The sequence below is a fragment of the Panicum virgatum genome, chromosome 1K (assembly GCF_016808335.1).
Source record: "Panicum virgatum strain AP13 chromosome 1K, P.virgatum_v5, whole genome shotgun sequence".
NCBI classification, from domain to species: Eukaryota; Viridiplantae; Streptophyta; class Magnoliopsida; order Poales; family Poaceae; genus Panicum; species Panicum virgatum.
This window is the reverse complement of record NC_053136.1, coordinates 44,051,152-44,063,589: the sequence shown is the minus strand read 5'-3', so window position 1 is coordinate 44,063,589 and position 12,438 is coordinate 44,051,152. Positions and strand designations below refer to the sequence as shown.

The following is a 12,438-nucleotide window of genomic DNA, read 5'->3' as shown; positions in this document are numbered from 1 at the left end:
CTGGATATTGCTCAAGATTTCAGAACGCTCTCGGATCTGGAAGCTTAGTTGCGTAGGCGCCTCAAGCAACACTGCTTGACACTCGCTTCCCTTCAGCGCACTATTGCGCGCGTGCGTAGCTCCATCAGTTGGATCCAGGAGGGTGATGCCAACACGGCCTACTTCCATTCGCATGCCCGCTTCAGGAAGAGGAAGAACTTCATTGCCAAACTGCAGGTGGATGGCAATATGGTTTTCTCCCAAGAGGAGAAGGAGCAGGCGGTATGGGACTTCTACAACGGTCTCCTAAGGACTCATGCACCGCGAACCACCGCGGTAGAGATGAGTGCCCTTGGCCTTCCCTCCCATGACCTGTCCTCCCTTGACTTGCCGTTCACTGAGGAGGAGGTATGGGCGGCCATCAAGACGCTGCCGTCCGACAAGGCGCCGGGGCCGGATGGTTTCACTGGCCATTTCTACAAGGAATGCTGGCCGGTGATTAAGGATGACATCATGATGGCGCTGCGGGTGATCCAGGAGGGGGAGGGGAGGAAGTTGCACCTCCTCAACTCGGCATTCCTTATCCTCATCCCGAAGAAGTCGGATGCGATCGAGGTGAAGGACTTTCGCCCGATCAGTCTCGTGCACAGCTTTGCCAAGCTGGTGACCAAGATCCTAGCCAATCGTTTGGCCCCGAGGCTGGATTCTTTGGTTTCGACTAACCAGAGCGCGTTCGTCCGGGGAGGTGCATCCACGACAACTTCCTCCTTGTGCAGCAGATGGCCAGGTTCTTGCATAACCGGAGGGAACCGCGCCTTCTTCTCAAGTTGGACATCACGAAGGCATTCGACTCGGTCTCTTGGCCGTTCCTTCTCGAGGTCTTGGCCCATTTAGGGTTCGAGAGGCGCTGGAGAGAGATCATTTGCTGCCTGCTGCGTTCGTCTTCTACCCGGGTGTTGCTTAACGGGCAACCGGGGCAATGGATTGCTCACCAACGGGGGCTTCGCCAGGGGGATCCGTTGTCGCCCATGCTCTTCATACTCGTCATGGATGTGCTGAACGCCCTTATTGGGAAGGCCAACGAGGAGGCGCTTCTCCAGCCTTTGGCTACCCATCGGGTGAAGCACCGTGTCTCGCTGTACGCGGATGACGTGGCTCTCTTTATCCGCCCCACTCCTGAAGATCTGTCCACCACCAAGGAGATCCTGCGACTCTTCGGAGAGGCGAGCGGGCTTCGCACAAACATGCAAAAGAGCTCCATCGTACCAATCCGCTGCGCCACCGAGCAGCTTGAGGTCGTCTCGAGAGCCATGCCCTACGAGGTGATTGACTTCCCTTGCAAATACCTGGGCCTGCCACTCTCTATCCGGAAGCTTACCAAAGCAGATCTCCAGCCTATTGTCGATAAGATCGCCGACATGCTCCCGGGCTGGAAGGCAGCACTGATGTCCACTGCGGGGCGTGCGGTTCTGGTGAAGGCTGTGCTAACAGCGGTCCCGGTCTATTTGCTCATTGCGCTGAACGTGCCTAAATGGCTTCTTCGTGCCATTGACAAGCTACGTCGGGCCTTCCTCTGGAAGGGGCGCCGACTGGTGAATGGTGGACACTGTCCTGTGGCGTGGGAGCGAGCGTGCCTCCCGGAAGAGCTTGGAGGGTTGGGTATCCATAACCTCGAGATCCTCGGGTGGGCACTCCGGATGCGTTGGCTTTGGCTTAGTAAGACGGATCCGGGGCGACCATGGGCTGCATTTAACATCAGGGTGCACCCCAACGTCACAGCCATGTTCGCCATTTCGGTTTCATCCTTGGTGGGAGATGGAAGAACAGCCCTCTTCTGGAAAGATCGTTGGCTGCACGGCAAGTCCATCAAGGACCTTGCTCCGGCTCTGGTCCCCTTTGTGAACAAGAGGGCGCAGTTTCGGAGGACTGTTCATGAGGCCTTGCAAGAGTTAAGTTGGGTGGGCGACATTGCAGGAGGGCTGTCGGTGCCGGCAATCGTGGACTATCTGGAGCTTTGGGATGCTCTGGAGAATGTCCAGTTGCTCGAGAACCAACCGGACCAACATCTTTGGACACCTGAGAGCTCGGGTACTTACTCCGCTCGATCAGCGTACGCCAGGTTCTTTGTGGGCTCATCTGGATTTGAACCGTACAAGCACCTATGGAAGTCTTGGGCGCCTCTTCGGTGCAAGATGTTCCTCTGGCTGGCCATTCTCAACAGGTGCTGGATGGCGGATCGGTTGGCCCATCGGGGACTTCAACACCCAGACAAGTGCCCCCTCTGCGACCAAGAGGATGAGACAGTCCAACACATTCTCACGTCTTGTGTTTTTGCAAGACAGGTTTGGACGACCGTTCTTGGAAGGGTAGGACTACAGCACCTGACCCCTACTTTGGAGTTTGACACCTTCAAGGATTGGTGGAGATGGGCTGCACGAAGGGCGCCGAAGGCCACTAGAAAGGGGGTGAATTCCCTGGTGATCCTAACAGCTTGGTCGATCTGGAAGATGCGCAACCGCTGCATTTTTTATGGTTGCCACCCGGACGCCTGTCTCATGCTGCAGGAGATAAACGAGCAGGCAAACTTGTGGAAGCTGGCAGGGGCAAAGGCGCTGGGGGAGCTGCTGCCATAGCTGGGGTGCTGCAGGGTTGTGGGTGTGGCTGTTTACCTTTTATTAGGCGCGTTTGTAATAAAAAAACTATCCCAGGCCGTGGATTCGGCATTGTAACTTGGACCGATCTTTCTATCTATTAATACAACGATGCGCAGTTCTCCTGCGTGTTCGAGAAAAAATAACGTAAATGATAAGGGCTGAATATGTATCATTAATTACTACATGTATGTACTACCATTTATTACTAGTGACAGTTCTTGGTAGAATCAGACGTGCAAAATATAATTCCTATAGCGCTGATCCACAATTAATATGATGTTAGTTTAAACTTTAATGTGGTGAAATATACTTCACAGTTTTGACCCATTTGGAAAATTGGAAGGTTGAAGCTCAACTCCATCCAAGTTCCCAAAGGAAGGATAAGAAGAGAATAAAACCATGTACATTTGATTTCTTCGATTTCCACATGTGAGGAAAACAACTATTTTAACTTATATAGGTATATCTTGATCAAGAGTTACATCATACAATACATATTACAATAAAGCCACAAGTTCTTGAGCAATACAATTTATTTTTGCTGATAGAAACAGACTGAAACCTAACTGACCTTTCCGTACATGGCCACCAGAATCAGTTTTCTGCAATTGGGAAAGCTGAACCAATCTTGTTATCCCCCAACCTGTAGCACTTGATATTCACCGAATATGGGCCAATATCTACATGATTATCTTCCCCTCTAGCAAAGAAGCAGAGAGTGTAGAGTGCAATTTCAAACTCGGGACTGACACCAATCAATGTGCTGGAAACAGATTTTAACACACCATGCCACTCAAATTGAATGGTGAGCAGCTGTGTTTCAGAGTCTGGCTGCAGAATAAACTAAAAAGTTTAGCTCCCTTATAATATATGCATACCACAAGTATGTTAGGATGATACTCACCAGCTCCCCACGCCTCCTTGGGAATATGTACCCTTGGTAGTCAACATTACCATTGGATTCTTCAAGGTAAAACTGCATATTAGTCAACAGGACCATCACAATCACTTTCAAATATGAAAACAACAAAATTATGATGCTGCGGCACTAAGAGAAGTCAAGGACTTGCCTGAATCCAGTTGTGAAAGCCTGACACTTCATCCTCACCATGCTTCTGCCCCTTGATCTCTCCAACAAACACATGTTCAAAGGCAGAAGAGCTACTAGAGCAGCCCCCTCTTCCACACAAATCAAACCACAGGGATGTCATCACTTTCTTTAAGTCCTCATAGTCCTGAGACATAGATTCCTTCATCACCAAATACCGGTGCAAGTACTTGATGGGAGCACTCCTAGATATCTCCTCGATAAAAGCAGCTTCTTCATGCTTGTCCTGCTGGGTGACTGATTCTTTGTATCCTTGGTGGGGGTTGTAGTTGTCAAGGAGTGCACAGAAACGGGAGTATGTAGGCCTCCTCAGTATACTGTGTTCCAGCTAGCTGAACAGATTTTCAGATGCCTTATCACCCTTATGATATACCTTCTTCCCTTCACCACACTCTATTGTGTAGTCCTTGCCAGGAGTGAGGCGGTTTAGATCAAGTTCCCATAGCCGGGAGCACGCTTTTGATAGATTGTCGAGTTCTTCCCTGGTAGGCTCAACATTTAGGCCATGGTGGATATGACTGACATCCTCAGAGTATTCTTGTTCAGATGGTAGTCTTTTATACCCCTTCCATTCTTCAGAGTGCTTCACAGTTAATAGTTCAGAGTTAACAAAAAATAATAATGTTTAGAAACTATTACTATAGCCACCACATACTCAGATTTCTCAACACAGGATGCAAGTTTCAGGCCATGTTATATGGGTAAAATGAGAAGTTGGAATAAAACATGCATACAATTAGTTGATAAATGAATATAGTCAAAACACTATTCCCTCTGATTACAAACAAGTATCGTTTTGTACATGGCATGGTCTCCAAAAATATAATTTCGCTTAGTAATTTCTATTGTAATATATCTGTGAGAATTTAATAAAGCTATAATAATCAGACTCTCAAATAGGATGCAGCTTCCAGTTCCTGCTATACCACTATTATGAGAATGAAAATACATATATGTGGTCGAAACGTAAATATTTGAAACACTAATCCATCATTCCATCCAGTTACAAACAAGTGGTGTTTCATGCATTGATAACATATTACAAAACACAAATTTGATTAGCAGTTCTCTATTGCCTCCTTGTAAGACCTAAAAATAAAATTGAATTTTATTGTTGTGTTAGCATTTCTTTGGACAAGTTAACTATAATTTTTTCATGTGGATATAATTCTTCATAGAGATATTGGTAGTCAATGCAAACTAAGCAATAGCTCGGTGGTGTAGCAGGTTGTGGTCGTGCCCACCGACCAGGGTTCGAACCCTGGTATTGCACCCAAACAACACCCCCCTCGCTCTGCTCGCGGGCTTGTGGCTGTGTGTGTCGCCGGCCCAGGCTACGGTACATGCGCCGGCCTGGTTTACAGATTCTGCCGGCCCAAGTTCGGTTTGGCCCAATGGGCATGGGCCAGGGTTCGAGGGGTTTTCTCAGCCAGAGTCATACGGTCCCTTCTTAATTGAAATGCCGTGGGGGCGGTTCTTCCCCCACCGGTCGAGTTTTTTTTTTATATACTAGTAGTCAATCAAAGTAATAATGTTTGACTGCATAGAGAACCACACGTTTTCTATACGAAAAGGTATATATGAGATTGAAGGACAAACTCTGTAGCATTGGTCTGAGGATGTTATGAGCGCATATGAAATGTACTTTATTAAAATCAAACAACATGTGATGAGATGCACCAACAGAAAATCAATATAGAAAAACAGGAGAAATTATAGTACTCAGATGCAAATTTTCAAATATAGTATACTTACGAACAATTAGTTACAGTAAATTTATGTTTGGAGGAGAAAAGGAGAGAAAGGAATTGCCAATGGCATGAAGCGGTTCTTCACAAAAATTGAAGGCTAACCTGATGTGATCTTCTGTGATTCTTCCTTTCCCCCACGGTCACCCAACCTCCACTGTTTCTCTCTTGTGCATTCTAACATCTCAAACCATGGAGCTATAACTAAATTAATGACAAATAATAAGGGCCAAGTGATAGTGAGCGAACAATGAGTGATGAAGTGATGAGAGGAGTAGGGCGGGCGCGACCGCGCGAAAGCCAGGGAGGTCTCTGGTCAACCGTCCACTGTGCGGGCCCGCACGTCGCGTGTGTTTTGGGCCCGAATCACATTAGGCTGGTCGCTGGATCATTGGGCTGTTACTCCCTGTTGCGATATTTGGGCCCAACTAGTTGTACTATACAACTTTGACCGTTAATTATTAATATTAAATGAAGTCAGTTTGCAAAATTAACTCCATAACCGAACGCTACTCCGCGAGACGAATTTAATGAGGTCTTTGGCTGCACGATTAGAGGATGTCTACTGTAACATTACTGTAGGCAATTATAGATTAATTACCGTCATTAGATTCGTCACGCAAAGTTGTACCCATCCGTGAAAAGATTTTGCAAATAAATTTCGTTTAATACTTCGTACATACAAGATTGTTTTTGTAGTACTAGGTGTTCTACGAACCAAACAGAGCCTTGGGCTGGATGTCCCTAAGTCCTTCTGGGCTTTTATGCATTGCGCAAGACAACTAGGCTGTTACGTCAAATTTTTTTATATATCTGTGTTTCATTGTTCCCCCTCAGGATTTGATTCCATAATAAATAATATCAATTTCTTTTGCTGGAAGTCAACTGATTGGCTTGTTGCAGCATTGGCATTCAAAAAGTCAGCGATGCTGGTAGCAAAACGGCATGAAGTAGGCCCGTTCCTCTAGTCTATTTTATCCCCCGAAAAAAAAAATTAAACTGCACCAACTTCCCAAGCTCTGCTTTAGATAGATGATCTGATAAGATTTGCCGTACCAGGAGAAGCAACCCGTCGGCCTCTGGTTCACTTTCTGCGATTCTGGGATATATTTGTTTTTGGTATCAAATTAGGATGGCGGCCCTTGTTGCTGATTCTGAAGCAGGTTTTCAGTTGCAGCAAGCCTAAGGCTGACTTCAACAACACAACGCAAAATAGGAGAGGCATTCGACGTTTTGCCTCGTTTACAGTGTTTGTATCGCGCGATCAAAAAATCTTGTCTCCAACAGAGCGGATGCAAATCCAGCTGCCGCCGGCGCCGCCCCTTCCCTCGATCGCACCGCTTCCTCTGCTCCTCCCCCGACGCCTCCCTCTGCTCCTCCTCCCCCGCCGCCCTTCCTCCTCCTCGCCCCTTAGCTCGCGCGCCTCCCTCGCCGCGCTCGCCAGCCTCTGCGGCGCTGGCCCGCGCGCCGGAGCCGGCCGAGCTCGAGCGGATCGGACGCCGGCGGCGGCCCCGCGCGCCAGAGCCGGTCGAGCTCGAGCGGATCAGGCGCCGGCGGCGGCCAGGCGCGGCGGAGCCGGTCGGGCTCGAGCGGATCGAACGCCGGCGGCGGCCAGGCGCGAAGGCCGCTCTCTCTCCCTCCCCCTACAAGCGGGGGTCAAGCACGGCGGCGGCCAACTCCACCTCCGCGCCTGCCATGGCCGAGGCCTCCCATCCGCCGCCTCCTTGAGCCGGTGCGCGCGGCCGCGGGTGGGGAGGGCGGAGCGTCGCGGATCCGGCTCCAGCTCCTCTCCCCTGCTCCTCCCTCGCGGCGGATAGGTGGCCCTCGCCGGCCGCGGCGGAGCTCTGCTCCAGCTCGCGCCGGCCCTCTGCCCCTCCCTCGCGGCGGCCGCCGAGCTCGGCCTCAGATCTGCGAGGGGCGTCGGCGGAGGGAGGAGCGAGGAGGAGGAGCTCCTGCGTGCCGCCGGCCCGAGGAGGGGAGCCGAGCACGAGGAGGGGAACTGGAGGCTTGTCGTCGGCATGGGAGAGCAAAGGAGGGAGAAGGGGCGGCGTCGCCGAATCGTCGCCTCCTCCGCCGGCCGGCCGTGCCCCGCGCCGGCCCCACGCCGCCGCCGTCGCGGAATGCATTCGAGGAGAGAGGGAATATATTTTTGAATCCCTTCTCTCCTCCATCGGCAAAATGCATCGCGCGGTGCCTCTTCTGTTGGAGGAGGCACCGAGCGTGCACAGTGGTCAGCGCGAGGCAAAAATGCTCTTGCCTCGCGCTGTTGGGGTCAGTCTAAGCAAGCAAACCTCTTCAGAGTTCAGACTTCAGAGAGAGAGTACTGTATGAATTGCTGGACTACGTCTACCGGGAATTGCACATTATTCCGTCCCAAGTGTGTTTAGTTGGTGAAAAAGTTTTGATTTTGGTACTGTAGCACATTTCGTTGTTATTTGACAAATAATGTCCAATCATAAACTAATTAAGCTTAAAAGATTCATGTCGTGCTAATCAGTTAGACTGCGTAAATAGTTATTATTTTTAATTTTATTTAATGTTTCATGCATGTGTCAAAAGATTTGATGTGACAGAAATTTATAGGAAATTTTTTTATAACTAAACAGGGATGTCAGATCATTATCTCCGCGACCAAAAGATGTCAGATCCATCAATGTCTCAGAGATGAATTATTATGCACACAGGACGGCGCGAAAAGTGCTGCCACTCTTCCCCTAACAACTCTGTCAGGGTTGTTTGGTTACCATGGAGGTTATTTTAAATCCTGTCACATCGGGTATTTGAATGCTAATTAGAAATATTCAAATAAGATTAACGATAAAGTAAATTCCATTACATCTAGATTTTTTTCGTGAGACGAATCTAATAAATCTAATTGATTGCTAATTATTATCTAATTATATTTAATAAATTCATCTCGTGAATAAGACCTAGGCTTATGCAATTAGTTTCATAGTTATTTTATGTTTAGTCTTTTTAATTAGCATCGAAACATTTGATGTGACAGGGCTTAAAATAAGCTCCTGGAAACCAAGCACCTTAGGGACCTCGACTTGAAAATTTCATAGCATGCGGCGACAAAGAAATTCCAGGATTTTGAATAGTATTGTAAGTGAGATGAATTGAGATTATAGGGATATACAAAGAACAGTGCCCATTTGATTATCTTGTGGTGGTACGGAGTACGGACCATATGACCAGCGTGAACAAGAGTGCTGGGCAGGAAACATTCGCTTGCACCATTCATCAAATATTCATCAAAGGTAACAAATCACATAAGAAAAATGATTTCGGAATAATTTTTTCAAATGAGTTGACATTTTTAGCAAAGATTTCTCTATATAAAGCGGGGGCCCGTCACTGTTGGCATCGCAAGCTCATCCGTCTGTTACTGCAATTCGCATTGGGGCTAACCCCCCCCCCCCCCCCCCCCCCCCCCCCCCCCCCTTACTACTGACATCAACCTCTGCTCTCCCACTCTGGCCACTCGGTTAGTGGCTTCGCTGCCGAGGAGGTAGGCAGGCAGCAGCAGCGCCGCCATGGACGGCGTCGCGGACCGCGCGCGGGGCGGCGGCGAGATCGAGAAGCACGAGCCGGGGCCCGAGGACATGGAGTCCGACCCCGCGGCGGCGGCGGCGGCCGAGAAGGAGCAGGCGCTGCCGTGGCGCGAGCAGGTGACCCTCCGCGGCATGGTGGCGGCGCTGCTGATCGGATCCATGTACACGGTGATCGTCATGAAGATCGCGCTCACCACGGGGCTGGTGCCCACGCTGAACGTCTCCGCGGCGCTCATCGCCTTCCTCGCGCTCCGCGGGTGGACGCGCGCGCTGCGGCGCCTCGGCGTCGCGCACCGCCCCTTCACGCGCCAGGAGAACTGCGTCATCGAGACCTGCGCCGTCGCGTGCTACACCATCGCGTTCGGCGGTCAGCTGCTCTGCTCTGTTCCGCTCAGCTCTGCTCAGCTCAGCGCGCGGCGGCGCGTCCTCTCCGGCCGGGACGCATCGTTGACTGACTCGCGCGTGCGATTATTGCAGGTGGGTTCGGCTCCACGCTGCTGGGCCTGGACAAGAAGACGTACGAGCTCGCCGGGAACTCGCCGGCCAACGTGCCGGGGAGCTACAAGGACCCTGGGTTCGGCTGGATGGCCGGATTCATGGCGGCAATCAGCTTCTCGGGTCTCCTGAGCTTGATCCCCCTCAGAAAGGTGCCAATGCTCACTCAATTCCTCTCTGTATATTCCCCATTCGTCTCCATCAGTCCATCGCGATTTGACCAACGAGTGGGAAAGCCTCTTTAGACAAGTCAAATTTTAGCCATCAATTTTTAACTGGTGGTAGTTACAATGTTTACAAATCTGTCGGATTTTTTTGGGGGTTTTGGGTGAGTGTTGTTCATCAGTAGTGTCACTCATTTTACATGGCATCTTCAGGTTTTGGTCATTGACTACAAGTTAACTTACCCGAGCGGAACCGCAACTGCTATTCTCATAAACGGTTTCCACAGCAAGCAAGGAGACAAGAACGCAAAGTATGGATTTCATCACCCCCACCTCTCTTCTCTTATGGTTCATCTTCAGGCTGCCGTTGGCTCATTCATCCCTTCATGAGTGACCGATCCGAATGAACTAGTTTTCTTCCCAAATGACAGGATGCAAGTCCGTGGGTTTCTCAAGTATTTTGGGCTCAGCTTCGTATGGAGTTTTTTCCAGTGGTTCTACACAGGTGGCGATGTTTGCGGTTTTGTTCAGTTCCCTACATTTGGTCTGAAGGCTTGGAAACAAACGTAAGCATGAACACTTTGCTGAATGTTCGTCAGATATCTCCACGATTTGCAGTTGCAGCACGTGACGCTATCTAATTAATCCTCGATTTTTTTTCTGGTGTCAGATTCTTCTTTGATTTTAGTCTCACATACGTTGGTGCGGGGATGATTTGTTCGCACCTTGTCAACATCTCCACCCTCCTTGGTGCGATCTTGTCATGGGGCATATTGTGGCCACTCATCAGCAAGCAGAAAGGGGAGTGGTACCCTGCAAACGTACCAGAAAGCAGCATGAAAAGCCTATACGGTTACAAGGTCTCTTCTTTTTGCTGGTTGTTTATTGAATTTTGAATGAATATTGGAGGTCATGTTCCCCAATTTTCCATGTGGGCGGAAAAAATATCCGAACCCAAAACGATTCGGATGGATAAAAGTGTCTAGCTTTATAAGCACTTTGGAAATTGGCCTATGGCCAGATGGGTTAGTTTGTTGTGGGTGCAACTTGTCCACCAAGGTTCGAGTTCTAGAGTCGGGTTTCCATCCTATGTCATTTGTCTTCTTTTTACATAGACACTGAAATAATGTTCTATGCCACTAAATAGATGTCAACTTTTTTGCATTTCCAGGCCTTCCTCTGCATAGCTCTGATCATGGGAGACGGTCTGTACCACTTCTTCAAAGTCCTTGGTGTCACCGCTAGGAGCCTCCATGAGCGACTAACCCGGAAACGTGCTAGCAACAGAGGTGAGGAAACAAGAAAGCTGCAAACTCGATCACGGTGCCCGAATCACGCATCATTTCGACCACTTCTGAAAATGACTTGATGAACGCGGTTATTTTGATCGAACGAGCAGTGGCAAATGGGGATGGAACGGTCCCGCTCGACGATCTGCAACGCGACGAGGTCTTCAACGAGGGCTCTTTCTCCGCTTGGGCAGCTTACTCCGGATACGCAGGGCTCAGCGTCATCGCGGTGATCACCATCCCAATCATGTTCCGGCAGATCAAGTGGTACTACGTCATCGTGGCCTACGTCCTCGCCCCTCTTCTCGGCTTCGCCAATTCCTACGGCACGGGGCTCACCGACATCAACATGGCCTACAACTACGGCAAGATCGCGCTCTTCATCTTCGCCGCCTGGGCCGGCGCAGACGGCGGCGTCATCGCCGGGCTCGCCGGTGGCACGCTGGTGAAGCAGCTGGTGATGGCCTCCGCGGACCTGATGCACGACTTCAAGACGGGCCACCTGACCATGACCTCGCCGCGGTCCCTGCTCGCGGCGCAGTTCGTCGGGACGGCCATGGGCTGCGTCGTCGCGCCGCTCACGTTCCTGCTCTTCTACAACGCCTTCGACGTCGGGAACCCGGACGGCTACTGGAAGGCCCCCTACGGGCTCATCTACCGGAACATGGCGATCCTCGGCGTGGAGGGCTTCGCCGCGCTGCCCAAGCACTGCCTGACGCTCTCCGCTGGGTTCTTCGCGTTCGCCTTCGTCCTCAGCGTCGCGAGGGACGTCCTGCCGCGCAGGTGCGGGAGGCTGGTGCCCCTGCCGATGGCGATGGCGGTGCCGTTCCTTGTGGGCGGGAGCTTCGCGATCGACATGTGCGTCGGGAGTCTGATCGTGTTTGTCTGGGAGAAGATGAACAGGAAGGAAGCGGCGTTCATGGTCCCTGCAGTCGCCTCCGGTCTGATCTGTGGAGATGGCATATGGACGTTCCCGTCCTCCCTTCTTGCCCTTGCCAAGATCAAGCCGCCAATCTGCATGAAGTTCACACCTGGAAGCTAGAGAAATTGGGCAGCAATCCAGGAATGGAGAATGGGCAGTAATCCGGGTATGGAGAATTATTGGGAGATAGAGCCCAGGGGTCAGTGGTGATTTGTGATTGGTGCAATAAATTTCTCAAGTCAAGTCTCTTTGATTTACAGTTATTCGTTGTTTTACAGAAGCTACAGAACCCGAGATTTCTAGACGTGATGTGTTGCAGTGCATTATTCGCAGTTGTGTAAGTGTGCTTGAAGGGGTGACGATTGCAGTAGGGCTAACCAACACTTCTATGCTAATTGATTAGGTGTGCACGCGCGCGTTTGTACTTTTGTAATCATGTTTGTGTGCATATATGCCGGGAGAAGATTTAGTGCATCAAATGTTTAACATTTGCAGCTTGTGGCAGTGGAATGATATTACTTG

General features: G+C 50.3%; 1 protein-coding gene and 1 pseudogene across 2 annotated transcripts; one reads left to right on the top strand and one right to left on the bottom strand.

Moving 5' to 3' along the window:
- Positions 1-3,041: 3,041 nt before the first annotated feature.
- Positions 3,042-7,509, bottom strand: LOC120655648 (annotated as a pseudogene). Its single transcript, XR_005667680.1, has 5 exons — positions 7,180-7,509; positions 5,595-5,666; positions 3,704-4,324; positions 3,538-3,609; positions 3,042-3,464 (listed from the first exon to the last, which is right to left on the bottom strand). The product of XR_005667680.1 is annotated as a poly(U)-specific endoribonuclease-B-like (transcript).
- Positions 7,510-8,934: 1,425 nt separating this feature from the next.
- LOC120711120 (iron-phytosiderophore transporter yellow stripe 1-like) lies at positions 8,935-12,404 on the top strand. The gene is made up of 7 exons (XM_039996536.1): positions 8,935-9,413; positions 9,524-9,693; positions 9,919-10,016; positions 10,137-10,271; positions 10,376-10,565; positions 10,877-10,994; positions 11,105-12,404. The coding sequence occupies exons 1-7, from the start codon at positions 9,029-9,031 to the stop codon at positions 12,034-12,036; spliced, it is 2,028 nt and encodes a 675-aa protein (XP_039852470.1). The 5' UTR covers positions 8,935-9,028; the 3' UTR covers positions 12,037-12,404.
- The last annotated feature ends 34 nt before the right edge of the window (positions 12,405-12,438 follow it).

Excerpts from the sequence above, each read along its gene's own strand:
- LOC120711120 (XM_039996536.1), top strand. The coding sequence starts at position 9,029 with ATGGACGGCGTCGCGGACCGCGCGCGGGGCGGCGGCGAGATCGAGAAG. Across the intron at positions 9,414-9,523 it reads CTACACCATCGCGTTCGGCG|GTGGGTTCGGCTCCACGCTG; the intron begins GTCAGCTGCTCT and ends CGATTATTGCAG. Across the intron at positions 10,272-10,375 it reads CTGAAGGCTTGGAAACAAAC|ATTCTTCTTTGATTTTAGTC; the intron begins GTAAGCATGAAC and ends TTCTGGTGTCAG.